The sequence below is a fragment of the Vitis vinifera genome, chromosome 14, assembly GCF_030704535.1.
Source record: "Vitis vinifera cultivar Pinot Noir 40024 chromosome 14, ASM3070453v1".
In the NCBI taxonomy this organism is placed as follows: Eukaryota; Viridiplantae; Streptophyta; class Magnoliopsida; order Vitales; family Vitaceae; genus Vitis; species Vitis vinifera.
In genome coordinates, this window is record NC_081818.1 from 19,788,821 (window position 1) to 19,801,668 (window position 12,848).

At 35.6% G+C, this 12,848-nt stretch overlaps 2 protein-coding genes across 2 annotated transcripts; both read left to right on the top strand.

Moving 5' to 3' along the window:
• Positions 1–2,496: 2,496 nt before the first annotated feature.
• LOC109123892 (putative germin-like protein 2-1) lies at positions 2,497–3,517 on the top strand. The gene is made up of 2 exons (XM_019224961.1): positions 2,497–2,720; positions 2,837–3,517. The coding sequence occupies exons 1-2, from the start codon at positions 2,591–2,593 to the stop codon at positions 3,370–3,372; spliced, it is 666 nt and encodes a 221-aa protein (XP_019080506.1). The 5' UTR covers positions 2,497–2,590; the 3' UTR covers positions 3,373–3,517.
• A 7,855-nt stretch (positions 3,518–11,372) lies between these two features.
• On the top strand, positions 11,373–12,433 carry LOC100258094 (putative germin-like protein 2-1). The gene is made up of 2 exons (XM_019224931.2): positions 11,373–11,646; positions 11,763–12,433. The coding sequence occupies exons 1-2, from the start codon at positions 11,478–11,480 to the stop codon at positions 12,296–12,298; spliced, it is 705 nt and encodes a 234-aa protein (XP_019080476.1). The 5' UTR covers positions 11,373–11,477; the 3' UTR covers positions 12,299–12,433.
• The last annotated feature ends 415 nt before the right edge of the window (positions 12,434–12,848 follow it).

The window sequence follows — 12,848 nt, forward strand, 5'->3', positions numbered from 1 at the left end:
GTCACACTTTGTATTCAATTTATTCATGACTTTAATAATTTTAAAAAATAATTTGAAATTCAAAAGCTAATCCAATTAATTTTTGACTTATTTACATGTTAAACAAATTAAACTTATTTGTTTTAAAATTAATTTTAAATAAAATATTATTAACAATTTTTATTTTAAAATTATTAATATTCATTTAATAACAAAAAAAAAAGAATTATGCTTTTATGAAAAGGAGTAGTATATTTTTCTAAAAAGAATATAATTTATGATTTTATTATAATATTTCTTTTCATATTTTACTAAAAATAAGATTTATTCATAATTTATTTGTAATTATAATTCTAATTTTATTTTTAATAAGACTTTAATTAACCTTTATGTTTTTACAAAATAAAAATAGAAAAACTATTTTTGAAAACAACTTATGTTTTTTTTCTTTTTTCTTTTTTTAAGTTTTTGAAAAATGTTTTTAAATAACACTTGTCACACATCCTTATTTTTATAAAAAATACAAAAAAAAGAAAAAACTGTTTTTTTTATTTTAACTTAAAAATTGTTTTCGAAAACTAGTATTAGAAAACATGATATTAGAACCACACTTCCTTGATCTATTTACGGATTTGAACCGGTCTTGAACTTTTCAAATCATCGATCGGATGGGCGAACCGTTAGAACCAAATGATTCGTCATGAGCTAGATAATTCTCAACCCCATTTAAAATTTTCACCCACAGTCCCTCTTAACCCAAATTTATTTCCTTACCTATTCTAAATTCTTCACCATTTTGCTGCTCGGAGGTCCCTTAATGTGTCAGACCAGTCACCTAATTACCCCAAATCAGCACCCAAAAGGAAGACGAAACCAACAAAATTGATGAAGACATATTAGCAAAGCTCCTCAGTCGACTCCCAAAACATAATCAATGATACCTTAGTTCACAGGTGAAGCAATCGAGACTAATCGGTGCAATGCAACCAACAATTTCAAATAAGGGAAGTGCAAAGCACCTCTCAACCCACACCCAAATCTATCAACAAACCAAATTTTAATTCTCTTGTGGTATATTGCAGACTTTTCAAATTTTTTGATTCAAACAATGAACAAAAGCACATGAAAATTTTCGAATTCAAGTTGTTGCATTGCCATCCCAGTTCCCAAAATTAATTTTTAATATTTTAGCTCTAAAAAGGTTATATATATATATATACATTGGTTGAGAGAAGAGGAGTTGTTACAATGTGAAAGAGGTATTGTTGAAATTATTGAAAGAATCAACTAGCTGATAGGGTCTCCCACATCTAAAGGTCTCTATTTTTCATCAAGTTATTCTGCTGTAATGGTTTTGACCACCTCCTACACAATCTATCAGGTTAATTGCTTCACACCAACAATCGCCGGCCGCAACTTAAATAAATAATTATAAGAGCTGCCATGTTATAAGACTGGTTCTACTTATGTTCATTCTAACTTGCTGCTTAAGAAACTATCTTAACTAATCAAGCTGCACAAGAGCTTTAATTGGCCATTCAAATTTATGGAGCTGTGAAACTGTCCTCGCAAATAATCCACAGAAAAAACTCTGTTTCAAGCTAGTCATGAACCTGAAACTGTTATTAGTGGTAATATGGAATTTAAGAGATTTTTTACAGTAACCATAGCATTGCTCAAACTCAAATAGTAGTTGTATTCTTGAGCATTGAAATATATATATATATATATTTCAAAAATTATGAAAATATATATATATATATATAAAAAGCATGCTTGAGCATTGAAATATATACTACTGCTAGCTGGCTCATGTTTAACTTCTCATAGTACATAGGAATGAGACCAGTTCCACAGCAAGTGGCCTATAGAAAAAGTAGTTTCTTGTTTGAAAGAAATACCCTGGCCGGCCTGACCCTGTCCTTATTTTATTTTCTAAAAAGTCAGAACTTATTAAACTGTACATTTTTTTATATGCGGAGACCAGGTAGCTAGGTCATTGGGATTCGAGGATACAATATCAATGGATATTGATGAACTCCTCTAATATTTCTTTTACTCTAGTATTGAAACATTAGAGAAGTTAACTGGTTATCAAAGAACTCCTCATCCACCTCCCTTGTTAGCACTTAACAACAAAATTGAAACTTACTGCACCATATTTAATTAATTCATTCATATTTAAGTTCGTGGCGTTTATGGACACTGGTCTATATGTAAATGATCATAAGTCATGCATGCCCGTCTCTTGCAATTTCAGATTTTCTAATCTCTCAACATAAGTGGTATGGAACACAAGTTCTACATTTGGCTAAGACTGAAGTGGTTTTCTATATAAAATATTTAAATGGTTATAGAAGTTAATGGGCTAAGACAAACTTTGAGGACTTGGTAATTTAGATCATTTGGCTTTTACTTGGATTTCAATAGTTAATACAAGACTATTTCAAAGCTCAAACATCTCATAGATTCTTCAGCTATAAATAGACAAACAACCCTCATAACGAATCCACAGCAAAAACAAGCTCTAGCCACCATAGCAGTTCATTGCGCTCGTAAATTCCTTGCTCTTTCCTCAAAGAAGGATTGCTTGAGAATACATTGCATAAACATGAAGAAGATGGTCATTAACACCCTCGCATGCATTGCACTCTCGGCTATGTCATTTTTCCTTGCCTCTGCCTCCGATCCTAGTCCTCTTCAGGACTTTTGTGTGGCTGTTAATGACACAAAGACCACTGGTATGATATTAATGTTTTTTCTCTAGTCTTGTTCCCTTGATGATCAGATTTATTCTCTTTATCTATATATCAATGATTTCATGGCAGCACGGCCTAATGCGTTTATGGCTTTGCAGTGTTTGTTAATGGGAAAGTCTGCAAGGATCCAAAGGTTGCGACAGCAAATGATTTCTTCTTTTCAGGGCTTCGGGTTCCTGGAAATACCTCAAACAAAGTTGGGTCAATGGTCACACCCGCAAATGTGGCTCAGATACCCGGACTCAACACGCTTGGCATTTCACTAGCTCGTGTTGATTATGCCCCATATGGTCTCAATCCTCCCCACACCCACCCCCGTGCCACAGAGATACTGACCGTCCTGGAGGGAACACTTTATGTAGGCTTCGTGACCTCTAATCCTGACAACCGCCTCATCTCTAAGGTCCTTTACAAAGGAGATGTTTTCGTCTTCCCAGAGGGTCTAATTCACTTCCAGCTCAATGTGGGAAAAACAAAAGCAGTCGCCATTGCTGCATTGAGTAGCCAGAACCCTGGCGTGATCACCATTGCCAATGCGGTATTTGGCTCAAAGCCAGCAATTTCAGCTGATGTTCTTACAAAGGCCTTCCAAGTGGACAAGAAGGTGGTTGACTATCTTCAATCTCAGTTCTAGACTGACAACCACGCCGACTAGAATGACTCACCTATTCACATCTTGCTATTCATAAGATTAGATATCACTTATATGTATTCATTTCTGAAATGTGTGACAATCATTTCTTTTCATATCCTAATAAAATGAAGGTGTTTTTCATATACATACAATGTCTGAATTTCCTTGAGTAGGATTACTTCATAGCCGTTGCTGCAAAACTGGCAAGGTACTTGTGTCCATTCCTATGTCATAAGCATTGGTGCTTTTTCTTTTCTTTCTTTCTTTTTTAATTTATTTTTCAGATTGCGGAAGGTAAGCTTTTGTGGCACTTGATAATTTAATATGGCAATTAAGCTTAGTTCAGAGACAAAGTTGAGGTCAAATCTCTCTAGTTTGGTAAATCCATCCAAAGAGTTCATACATAAACTACATTTTTGAATATTAATGCAAACTGTTGGCCCATCATACAATTTAGGATCACTTATAGCGGGCATGCCCAAGTGCTTCTCATCAATAAAATTGCTAAAAGTTCAAACACTAGCATATATATATATATAAGCCGAACTCATTTAAATTCCCCATAATATGTACTATATATCCTTCCAAACTTTTTTTCTATTTCTTAATTATATATTCCAACTTCTGCTTTTCTATGTGAACAAGGTGATGATGCATGTTGAAACTGAAGAAACAATGGAGCATCGAAGAGGATAGGAATATTCTGTAGATTTGTATTAACAGGTAAGCATAAATTTATATGCACAAGTTAATGGAGATACATACCAAAGGATTTGTTGGCGTGAGTCCTGCAATTAGCCAATTATGGAAATCTTAGATTTAGGAATCCCTTCACTCAAGGGTCAAACATGATTGTAGTCGTAAATATTGTATAGACGAAGAATAGCTTCCAAAAATAGTTTCTTATATCTCTATATCTTATACTCTGTTTTATGGAATTGATTATGAAAAAAAGGTTACATTTTACATGGTATCAGAGCATGATCTTGGGTTCCCTGTTTTTTTTTATTAGGCAAGAGTCAAGTTTTTTGCTCGGCCTCCATGGTTGACTCCACCGAAACCATCCTTGATAATTTAACATCAAAGATGACGGAGGTCTTGTCAAGGGTCCAAACCTCTTCCGCTCCCATCACTGATTTCCTAATGGTTCCACTCAACATCAAGTTGGATGGTTCCAACTATGGATTATGGTCCCATGTTGTTGAGATGTACATCTTAGGAAAAGACAAACTAGGATACATCAATGGAGACTACCTCTAACCACCAGAAACCGACCCCTCATTTCGTAAATGGCGCACTAAGAATGCCATGGTGAAAAGCTGGTTGATCAACTCCATGGACCATTCTTTGGTCATGAACTTTATTCGCTACCCAACGGCTAAGTAGGTATGGGATTCTGCTGCCACAACATACTTTGATGGAATTAACACCTCGTAGGTATACAAGCTCAGACGTCGTGTATCTCAAATGAAACAAGCAGGCGGATCTATAGAAAAATACTATAACGATCTACAGGGTTTGTGGCGAGAGATCGATTTTCATCTACCGAATCCAATGGCATGTGCAATTGACATACAAAACTACCACTTCATTTTACATGAGGAGCGAGTATACACTTTTCTTGATGGACTAGATGATCGATTGGATCATGTTCGGAGCTATGTTCTTCTCCTGCAACCTTTCCCTTTAATTGAGCAAGCATATGCTCACATTTGAAGAGAAGATCTCTGACAATTTGTGATGGAATCAGGAGCAGAAGCAGTGGCTAATGGTGTTGTTATGGCCATCAAACGAGTAAAATTTGGTCACTCACAAACTTTGCTAAAGTTTAGGTCTTCCTCATGATCCAAAGGTCACTCAGATGGGAATAAGTGCGCTCATTATAGGAGTACAAAACATACTTGGGAAACCTGTTTCAAATTGCATGGCTACCCAAACTAGTGGCACAAATTACAAGCTCGAAAGAAACAAGATGCCCTTGTAGCTAAAGATGTACCCGGTAGAGCAGCGATGACCACGACTGAATCTGAACTATCCCTTATTCTCATGGCTGAACCTGCTACCTCAACCCCAGATCAAGGTAATTGTGGTCAAGTTTTTTGAAACTCTACTACTCGGAATGATGGTGCCCGGATTATCGATTCTGGAGCGACAGATCATATGACATTTGATCCAAATGACTTCTCTAACACAACTCAGCCAAGGAGGACTTGCATTGCTAATGCCAATGGGGCAACTTACCTAGTCACAGGGGCTGGAATCGTGCCCCTATCTCCCTCTCTCTCTTTAGCTCACACCCTTCTTGTTCCATATCTCTCTAACAAGTTGATGTCTGTGAGTCAAGTTACTAAAGAGCTTAATTGTGTTGTATTGATATACTCTACAATTTGTCTTCTTCAGGATGTTCTCAACAAGAAGATTATTGGGCGTGGTACTAAGAGGAGAGGATTGTACTCCTTGGATGAGTTTAGCCCAAGCAAAGCAAATCACACGCACCATCAAACCAGTAGCCACGCCAAATTTGGCTATGGAAAAGGCACTTGGGGCATCCATCATTTGGCTATCTCCGACATCTACTCCCATATTTATTTTCCCTTTTGTAGAATGTGGACTTTGAATGTGATACATGTATTAAGGCTAAAAGCCAATGAGTTTCTTATCCAGTTAGCTTGACTAAAACTAATACTCCATTTGCATTGATACACTCCAATGTGTGGGGACCATCCCCGATAACTACTTCCTCTGGTCACTGTTGGTTTGTTATTTTTGTCGACGATTGTACTCTAATGACATGGCTCTATTAGCTAAAACCAAATACGAAGTTTTCACCTTTTTTCAAGCATTTCATGCCATGGTTCAAACTCAATTTTCTTCTAAGATAAAAATTCTTTGTTCCGATAATGGTGGTGAATTCATCAACCAAAGATTTCAAGCCTATTTCCAACAACATGGCCTCCTCCATGAGACCTCATGTTCTCAAACACCATAACAAAATGGTGTCGCTGAGAAGAAATATCGGCATATTCTGGAAACATCCCGTGCCCTACTCCTTGGAGCAATGGTGTCAAGTTTCCATTGGGTGGATGTTGTGGCTACTGTCGTGTACTTAATCAACCGTATGCCATCTAAGATTTTGCTCTTTAAAACCCCCTTACAAATCCTCTCTACTCATATATCCCTCCCTTCAATATTGATGTTTTCTCCTAGAATTTTTAGGTGTGTTGCTTTTGTCCACCTCCACAAGAATCAACGTACCAAACTAGACCCATGTGTCATTTGGTGCTTATTTTTGGGATATGGTTTACATAAAAAAAGGTTTCAAGTGCTATGACCCCACTACCAACTGAACCTATATTACCATGGTTGTTACGTTTCTTGAGTCCAAGAATTTTTATCCTTCATCGGTACCTAATTCTTCCTTTCAAGGGGAGGCTTAAGCAGAAGAGTCGAATTGGTTGATGGCCCCCTTGGGTGAGCATGGAACTAGAAATAGAGAGGTTGAACTGCATAAGGTACCACCAGAGATTGAACATGTCGAATTGCAAAATGAAGAACATGGAGATGAAGAAGTCGAGAATGAAGAACCAAAAAATATAGAGTATTCTCAGTCCCCTCACTCCTCAGTACCCGAAGACCCTCCTCCTCTTGAGAATGTCCCTGAGGTAAGTACTCTTACTGCAATGTCTGAAGACTAGTTGGCTGACATTCTTACTAAGGCAATTTCCAATAGAAACTTCAATGTCTCACTTTGACAAGTTAAGTGTTAGAGATATCTACACACCAACTTGAGGAGGAGTGTTGGCATGAGTCCCGCAATTAGCTAATTATGAAAATCTTCGATTTAGGAATCCCTTCACTCAAGGGTCAAACATGATTGTAGCCGTAAATATTGTATAGATGAAGAATAGCTTCCAAAAATAGTTTCTTGTATCTTTATATCTTGTACTCTGTTTTATGGAATTGATTATGAAAAAAAAGGTTACGTTTTACAAGATTGAACAGTATGGACTAGATCAGTGGAGTGATATTAGGAGAGAATCTGGTCTATGACCGTAGACATAATGTGGGGGTCAAGTATCATTAAATGATATTCTCCTTTATATGCCTCCATAAGATAGAGCATCGAAGATACTCCAAAACACCAATGACACAATGATATTCTATTGCATCTGTGAGAAAGGAGCTATCATAAGGGAGGAGATGTTCCATGATGGACATAGGAGTGACCACCTCTTTAGCACTAATCATATCTATTGACGTCCATTTGACGAAGGGACCAACCATGGCTATGTACAATGGAAAGAATTGCTCGAATGGTAGTTGGTTTAACTACCAGGTTGAATGTGTCATGATAATCAATGCTAAGTCGTTGGTGAAAGTCTTTTGTAACAAGTTGTGCCTTGTAACAAGCTACACTCCCATCAACATTCCATTTTACTCGGAAAACCTACTTGTAACCAATGATATTTTGTGATGGATAAGGTGGCACAAGCTCCCATGTCTCATTTATAGTAAGAGCATTAAGCTCATCAATCATTGTTGCACGCCAATTTGGATCACAAAGGGCAATTGTGGGATTTAAGGGTTCAAGGGGACCATGTGAAGGATGTTTAGTTGTGTTATGGAATTGTTTAGGCTTGAAAATATTATTCTAAAAGCGAGTAGTCATGGGATGAGTACAGTGAGGGATAGAAGGAAATTAGGTTGGGTTAGGTAAAAGGGAAGGAGGATCAGAAGGAGTAGGGGTAATGTCTCCACAAGAATCCAAACTAGAGAACATACCTGATTGTGAGCCATAGAATGGAGAGACTACTTCAATATTGGATGAGGTGGTACTAAGTGGTAGTGACATGGACACAGAGGATTTAAAAGGGTGAGAATGAGGAATTAAGAAGGGTGTAGCACTTAGAGAGGCAAGAGAAAGAGAATAGGATGCCCATTATTGGAAATCAGAGGTAGTAGGTTGCATGGAGTTATCCTTAGAGAATAGAAAGACATCTTCAACAAATCAAACATGATAAGAAAGGTATATTTTATTAATGGAGAGGTCAAGACATTTATATGCACTCTGAGTTGTGGAATACCTTAGAAAGACACAAGGTTTAGATCTTTGGTCTAACTTGTGTTGAGCATATGGGCATAGCCAAGGATAAGAGAGACAACCAAATGTTTTAAGTTTATTGTAATTTGGTGGGGTATGAAAGAGAGATTCAAAGGGAGATTTGGAGTGAAGGATTCAAGTGGGCATTTGGTTAATGGATATGTAGCTGTGTGAAAAGCAAATGGCCACTAAGAGAGAGGCATAAAGGCTTGACACAACAAGGTTAAGCCTGTCTCAACAATATGTCGATGTCATCATTTAGATGGGTCATTGTATTGAGGTCTATAAGGAGGGGCAATGAGATGTTGAACACCATTGATTTGGAAGGAGTTTGTGAGTTTGTGATATCCTCCGCCCAAGTCAGAGAAGCTAGAGAGTCACGAACTTGGTATCAAAATAGCATTCAACAGTTGCTTTGAATTTGTGATATCCTTCGCCCAAGTATTAGTTTGCATGATTGGTTTAGCAATTTAATCGATCAATTTAGCTTGATAATGATAATTTTGTATGTCATACATAAGTCATCTCAAGTAATTAAGACTTTATTACTCAAATTTAAATTTTATTAAAGTTGATGTATTAAATTAATCCTATTAAGAAATGTGAATTTATTAGTACATATCATAAAAAGGTCTCATTACCTAGGAGTTTTCAATACCAAAATCCATTTACTATCCAACATTAATGCTTAGAAGAATCTTTAATTTTTAATACACTACAACTGATCTAACTTTACTTTGTCCACACCCATGGTTTCTAGTATGGTTGCAACTTGATTGGGCTTTTCACCACAAGAAAATGAAGATATTGTCCCATGACTTTAATCGTAGTAAGGGTCAATAAAATCCATAACTAAAGAGAACATGTGATATGCTTAGAATTAGTTGTTTCTATAAGTCTTCGCAGAGCCAAAATTTGGTGGGCCAATGTGTATAGTCACTATCATAGCAAGTTTATAATCTAAAGACGTGATCTATAGCTGTTGTTTCTCTTTTGACCACAATTGTAGCCCATTGTGGGCATCTTTATTTTCTATAGAGGATATTATGGTCATGTTTGGTAATGGTTTTCGAAAATAATTTTTTAGAACAATTTTTAAAAACTATTCTTTGATGTTTTTAAGAACTTGAAATATTTATGTTTTAAAAATAATTTTTATATTCAATGTTTTATTTTTAATTATTTTACATATTTGTATAATTATTTAAAAAAAAACGCTCAAAAAATAAATGAAAACAACAAAAAATAACTAAAAAATGTTCTCTAAAAACACCCTGTTTTTATTCTTGAAAATAAAAAATAATAAACAGTTTCTAGAGCTTACCAAACATGTTTTTTTGTTTTATAGAGTAGAAAACTATTCTTGAATACAGTTGCGAAACAGGTTTTATGGATTCAGTTTTTTTATTTGCTTTCATAACTAATAAGGCTTATATTAAAAGAAATGCATATTATTACCCTAATTTTGACACCGTAATAGCTTCTTGAGAGCTCTATATGTGATATGCCAAACCTTGAGGCCAAGGACACCATGGTCACTTCGGTTATCAAACTGAAACCAAAACTAAAAGAAAATATCTCAAACATTTCAATTAAAAAAAATAAAAAACATAAAAAATAAAAAAACTCTATAAATCATAACAAAGAGAGTAATAAGTCAAGAATCCTAAATAATCAACTCTACTAAATTTATTTCTAAAGAAGGACCCTTCTTATCCCGAACTTTCCTTACTAATGTCACTTGTACCTAGAAAAGGGAATAATAAAGAAATGTGAGTTCCACAGTTTAGTAAAGAAAAAATAGTTTAATAAGGAGGATCATGTACAACACATGATTAAATCATGAGAAATATCACACTTTATTAAAAAAAAAAATAAAAAATCAATGAGCAAGTAAGCTCATTTAATTCAATAATTTAATTCATTTTAAAAAAAATTTGACCACTTTCAATTTAAAGATAAAACCAAATAATATAGTTTACATAATCAATTCATATTTAAAAGAATTTTATAAACAAACATTTTGCTTTAGTCCACTAACACTGTACCTAAATAATGGGACTTACATTAAGTGATTAGCTTCAAAATATTCCTCTTACAAAATATAGCAAGTTATTTTTAAAAATATAAAAAATAAGTTAAAAGTATTTCAATTTCCAAATAGACTTTTATTTTATAAAATATCAAAAAACAATTTTTAAAAACTATTACCAAAAATTATTTTTCAAAATCATTTTTGAAAATACTTTCAAACATATTCTTAATTTCCTAATTAACATAATCTAATGCTCAGCTATGTATAACTTAATTTAACATTCAAATTTCTTACTATTCAACAGAGAAGATTTATTTAGAGCCAAGTTAATTAATTGAAAATTTTACATCCAAAATCTGGGTCACTACATATTCTTTGGTTGCTAGAGATCTCATTATAAATCACAATTCTTATTCTTTTGGTCTCCGAATAATGGAGTCCATATTGGTGAAGCACAAAACTCCATTGCCACCAGCATTACCAATATCACTTGCTTTCACTCCAAGAACTTTTGGCACCATTGCACTGCGTATTCATAAGTTTAACCATCTTCGTGGCGCTTTCAAGTATTTCATCTTATAGGACCTAGTGTATCTTATAAGGGCATTTAACTCAATTTTGCCTAATTCCTTAGAGAATAGAAAGACATCTTCAACAAATCAAACATGATAAAAAAGGTATATTTTATTAGTGGAGAGGTCAAGACATTTATATGCACTCTGAGTTATGGAATACCTTAGAAAGACACAAGGTTTAGATCTTTGGTCTAACTTGTGTTGAGCATATGGGCGTAGCCAAGGGTAGGAGAGACAACCAAATGTTTTGAGTGTAGTGTAATTTGGTGGGGTATGAAAGAGAGATTCAGGTGGGCATTGGTTTAATGAGATATGTAGCTGTGTGAAAAACAAATGGCCATTAAGAGAGAGGCATAAAGGCTTGACGCAACAAGGTTAAACCCGTCTCGACAATATGTCGATGTCATCATTTAGATGGGCCATTGCGTTGAGGTGTATAAGGAGGGGCATTAACACCCTCGCATGCATTGCACTCTTGGCTATGTCATTTTTCCTTGCCTCTGCCTCCGATCCTAGTCCTCTTCAGGACTTTTGTGTGGCTGTCAATGACACAAAGACCACTGGTATGATATTAATGTTTTTTCTCTAGTCTTGTTCATTTGATGATCAGATTTATTCTCTTTATCTATATATCAATGATTTCATGGCAGCACGGCCTAATGCGTTTATGGCTTTGCAGTGTTTGTTAATGGAAAAGTCTGCAAGGATCCAAAGGTTGCGACAGCAAATGATTTCTTCTTTTCAGGGCTTCGGGTTCCGGGAAATACCTCAAACAAACTTGGGTCAATGGTCACACCGGCAAATGTGGCTCAGATACCCGGACTCAACACCCTTGGCATTTCACTAGCTCGTGTTGATTATGCTCCATATGGTCTCAATCCTCCCCACACCCACCCCCGTGCCACAGAGATACTGACCGTCCTGGAGGGAACACTTTATGTAGGCTTCGTGACCTCTAATCCCGACAACCGCCTCATCGCCAAGGTCCTTTACAAAGGAGATGTTTTCGTCTTCCCAGAGGGTCTCATTCACTTCCATCTCAATGTGGGAAAAACAAAAGCAGTCGCCATTGCTGCATTGAGTAGCCAGAACCCTGGCGTGATCACCATTGCCAATGCGGTATTTGGCTCAAAGCCAGCAATTTCAGCTGATGTTCTTACAAAGGCCTTCCAAGTGGACAAGAAGGTGGTTGACTATCTTCAATCTCAGTTCTAGACTGACGACCACACCTACTAGAATGACTCACCTATTCACATCTTACTATTCATAAGATTAGATATCACTTATATGTATTCATTGCTGAAATGTGTGACAATCATTTCTTTTTATATCCTAATAAACTGAAGGTGTTTTTTCATGAACATACAATATCTGAATTTCCCTAATTACAATTACTTCATAGCCGTTGCCGCAAAACTGGCAAGGTACTTGTGTCCATCATTTGTCATAAGCATTGGTGTTTTTTCTTTTCTTTTTTTTTTTAATTTATGTTTCAGATTGCGTAAGGTAAGACATTTTCTCATTACTTATGTAAGCTTTTGTAGCACTTGAAGCTTAGTTTAGAGACAAACTTGAGGTCAAATCTCTCTGGTTTGTTAAGTCCACCGGAAGTTCGTACATAAAATACATTTTTGAATATTAATACAAATTGTTGGCCCATCATACAATATAGGATCGTTTGTAGCGGGCATGCCCGAATCCTTCTCATTATTAAAATTGCTAAATGTTCAAATACTGCTAACCTCAACTCATTTAAATGCCCAAA

What these genes read in the sequence shown, in the direction of transcription:
- LOC109123892 (XM_019224961.1), top strand. Translation starts at nt 2,591, where the DNA reads ATGAAGAAGATGGTCATTAACACCCTCGCATGCATTGCACTCTCGGCT. An exon ending in TAATGACACAAAGACCACTG is followed by an intron (nt 2,721 to 2,836) that starts GTATGATATTAA and finishes ATGGCTTTGCAG; the next exon opens with TGTTTGTTAATGGGAAAGTC.
- LOC100258094 (XM_019224931.2), top strand. Translation starts at nt 11,478, where the DNA reads ATGTCGATGTCATCATTTAGATGGGCCATTGCGTTGAGGTGTATAAGG. An exon ending in CAATGACACAAAGACCACTG is followed by an intron (nt 11,647 to 11,762) that starts GTATGATATTAA and finishes ATGGCTTTGCAG; the next exon opens with TGTTTGTTAATGGAAAAGTC.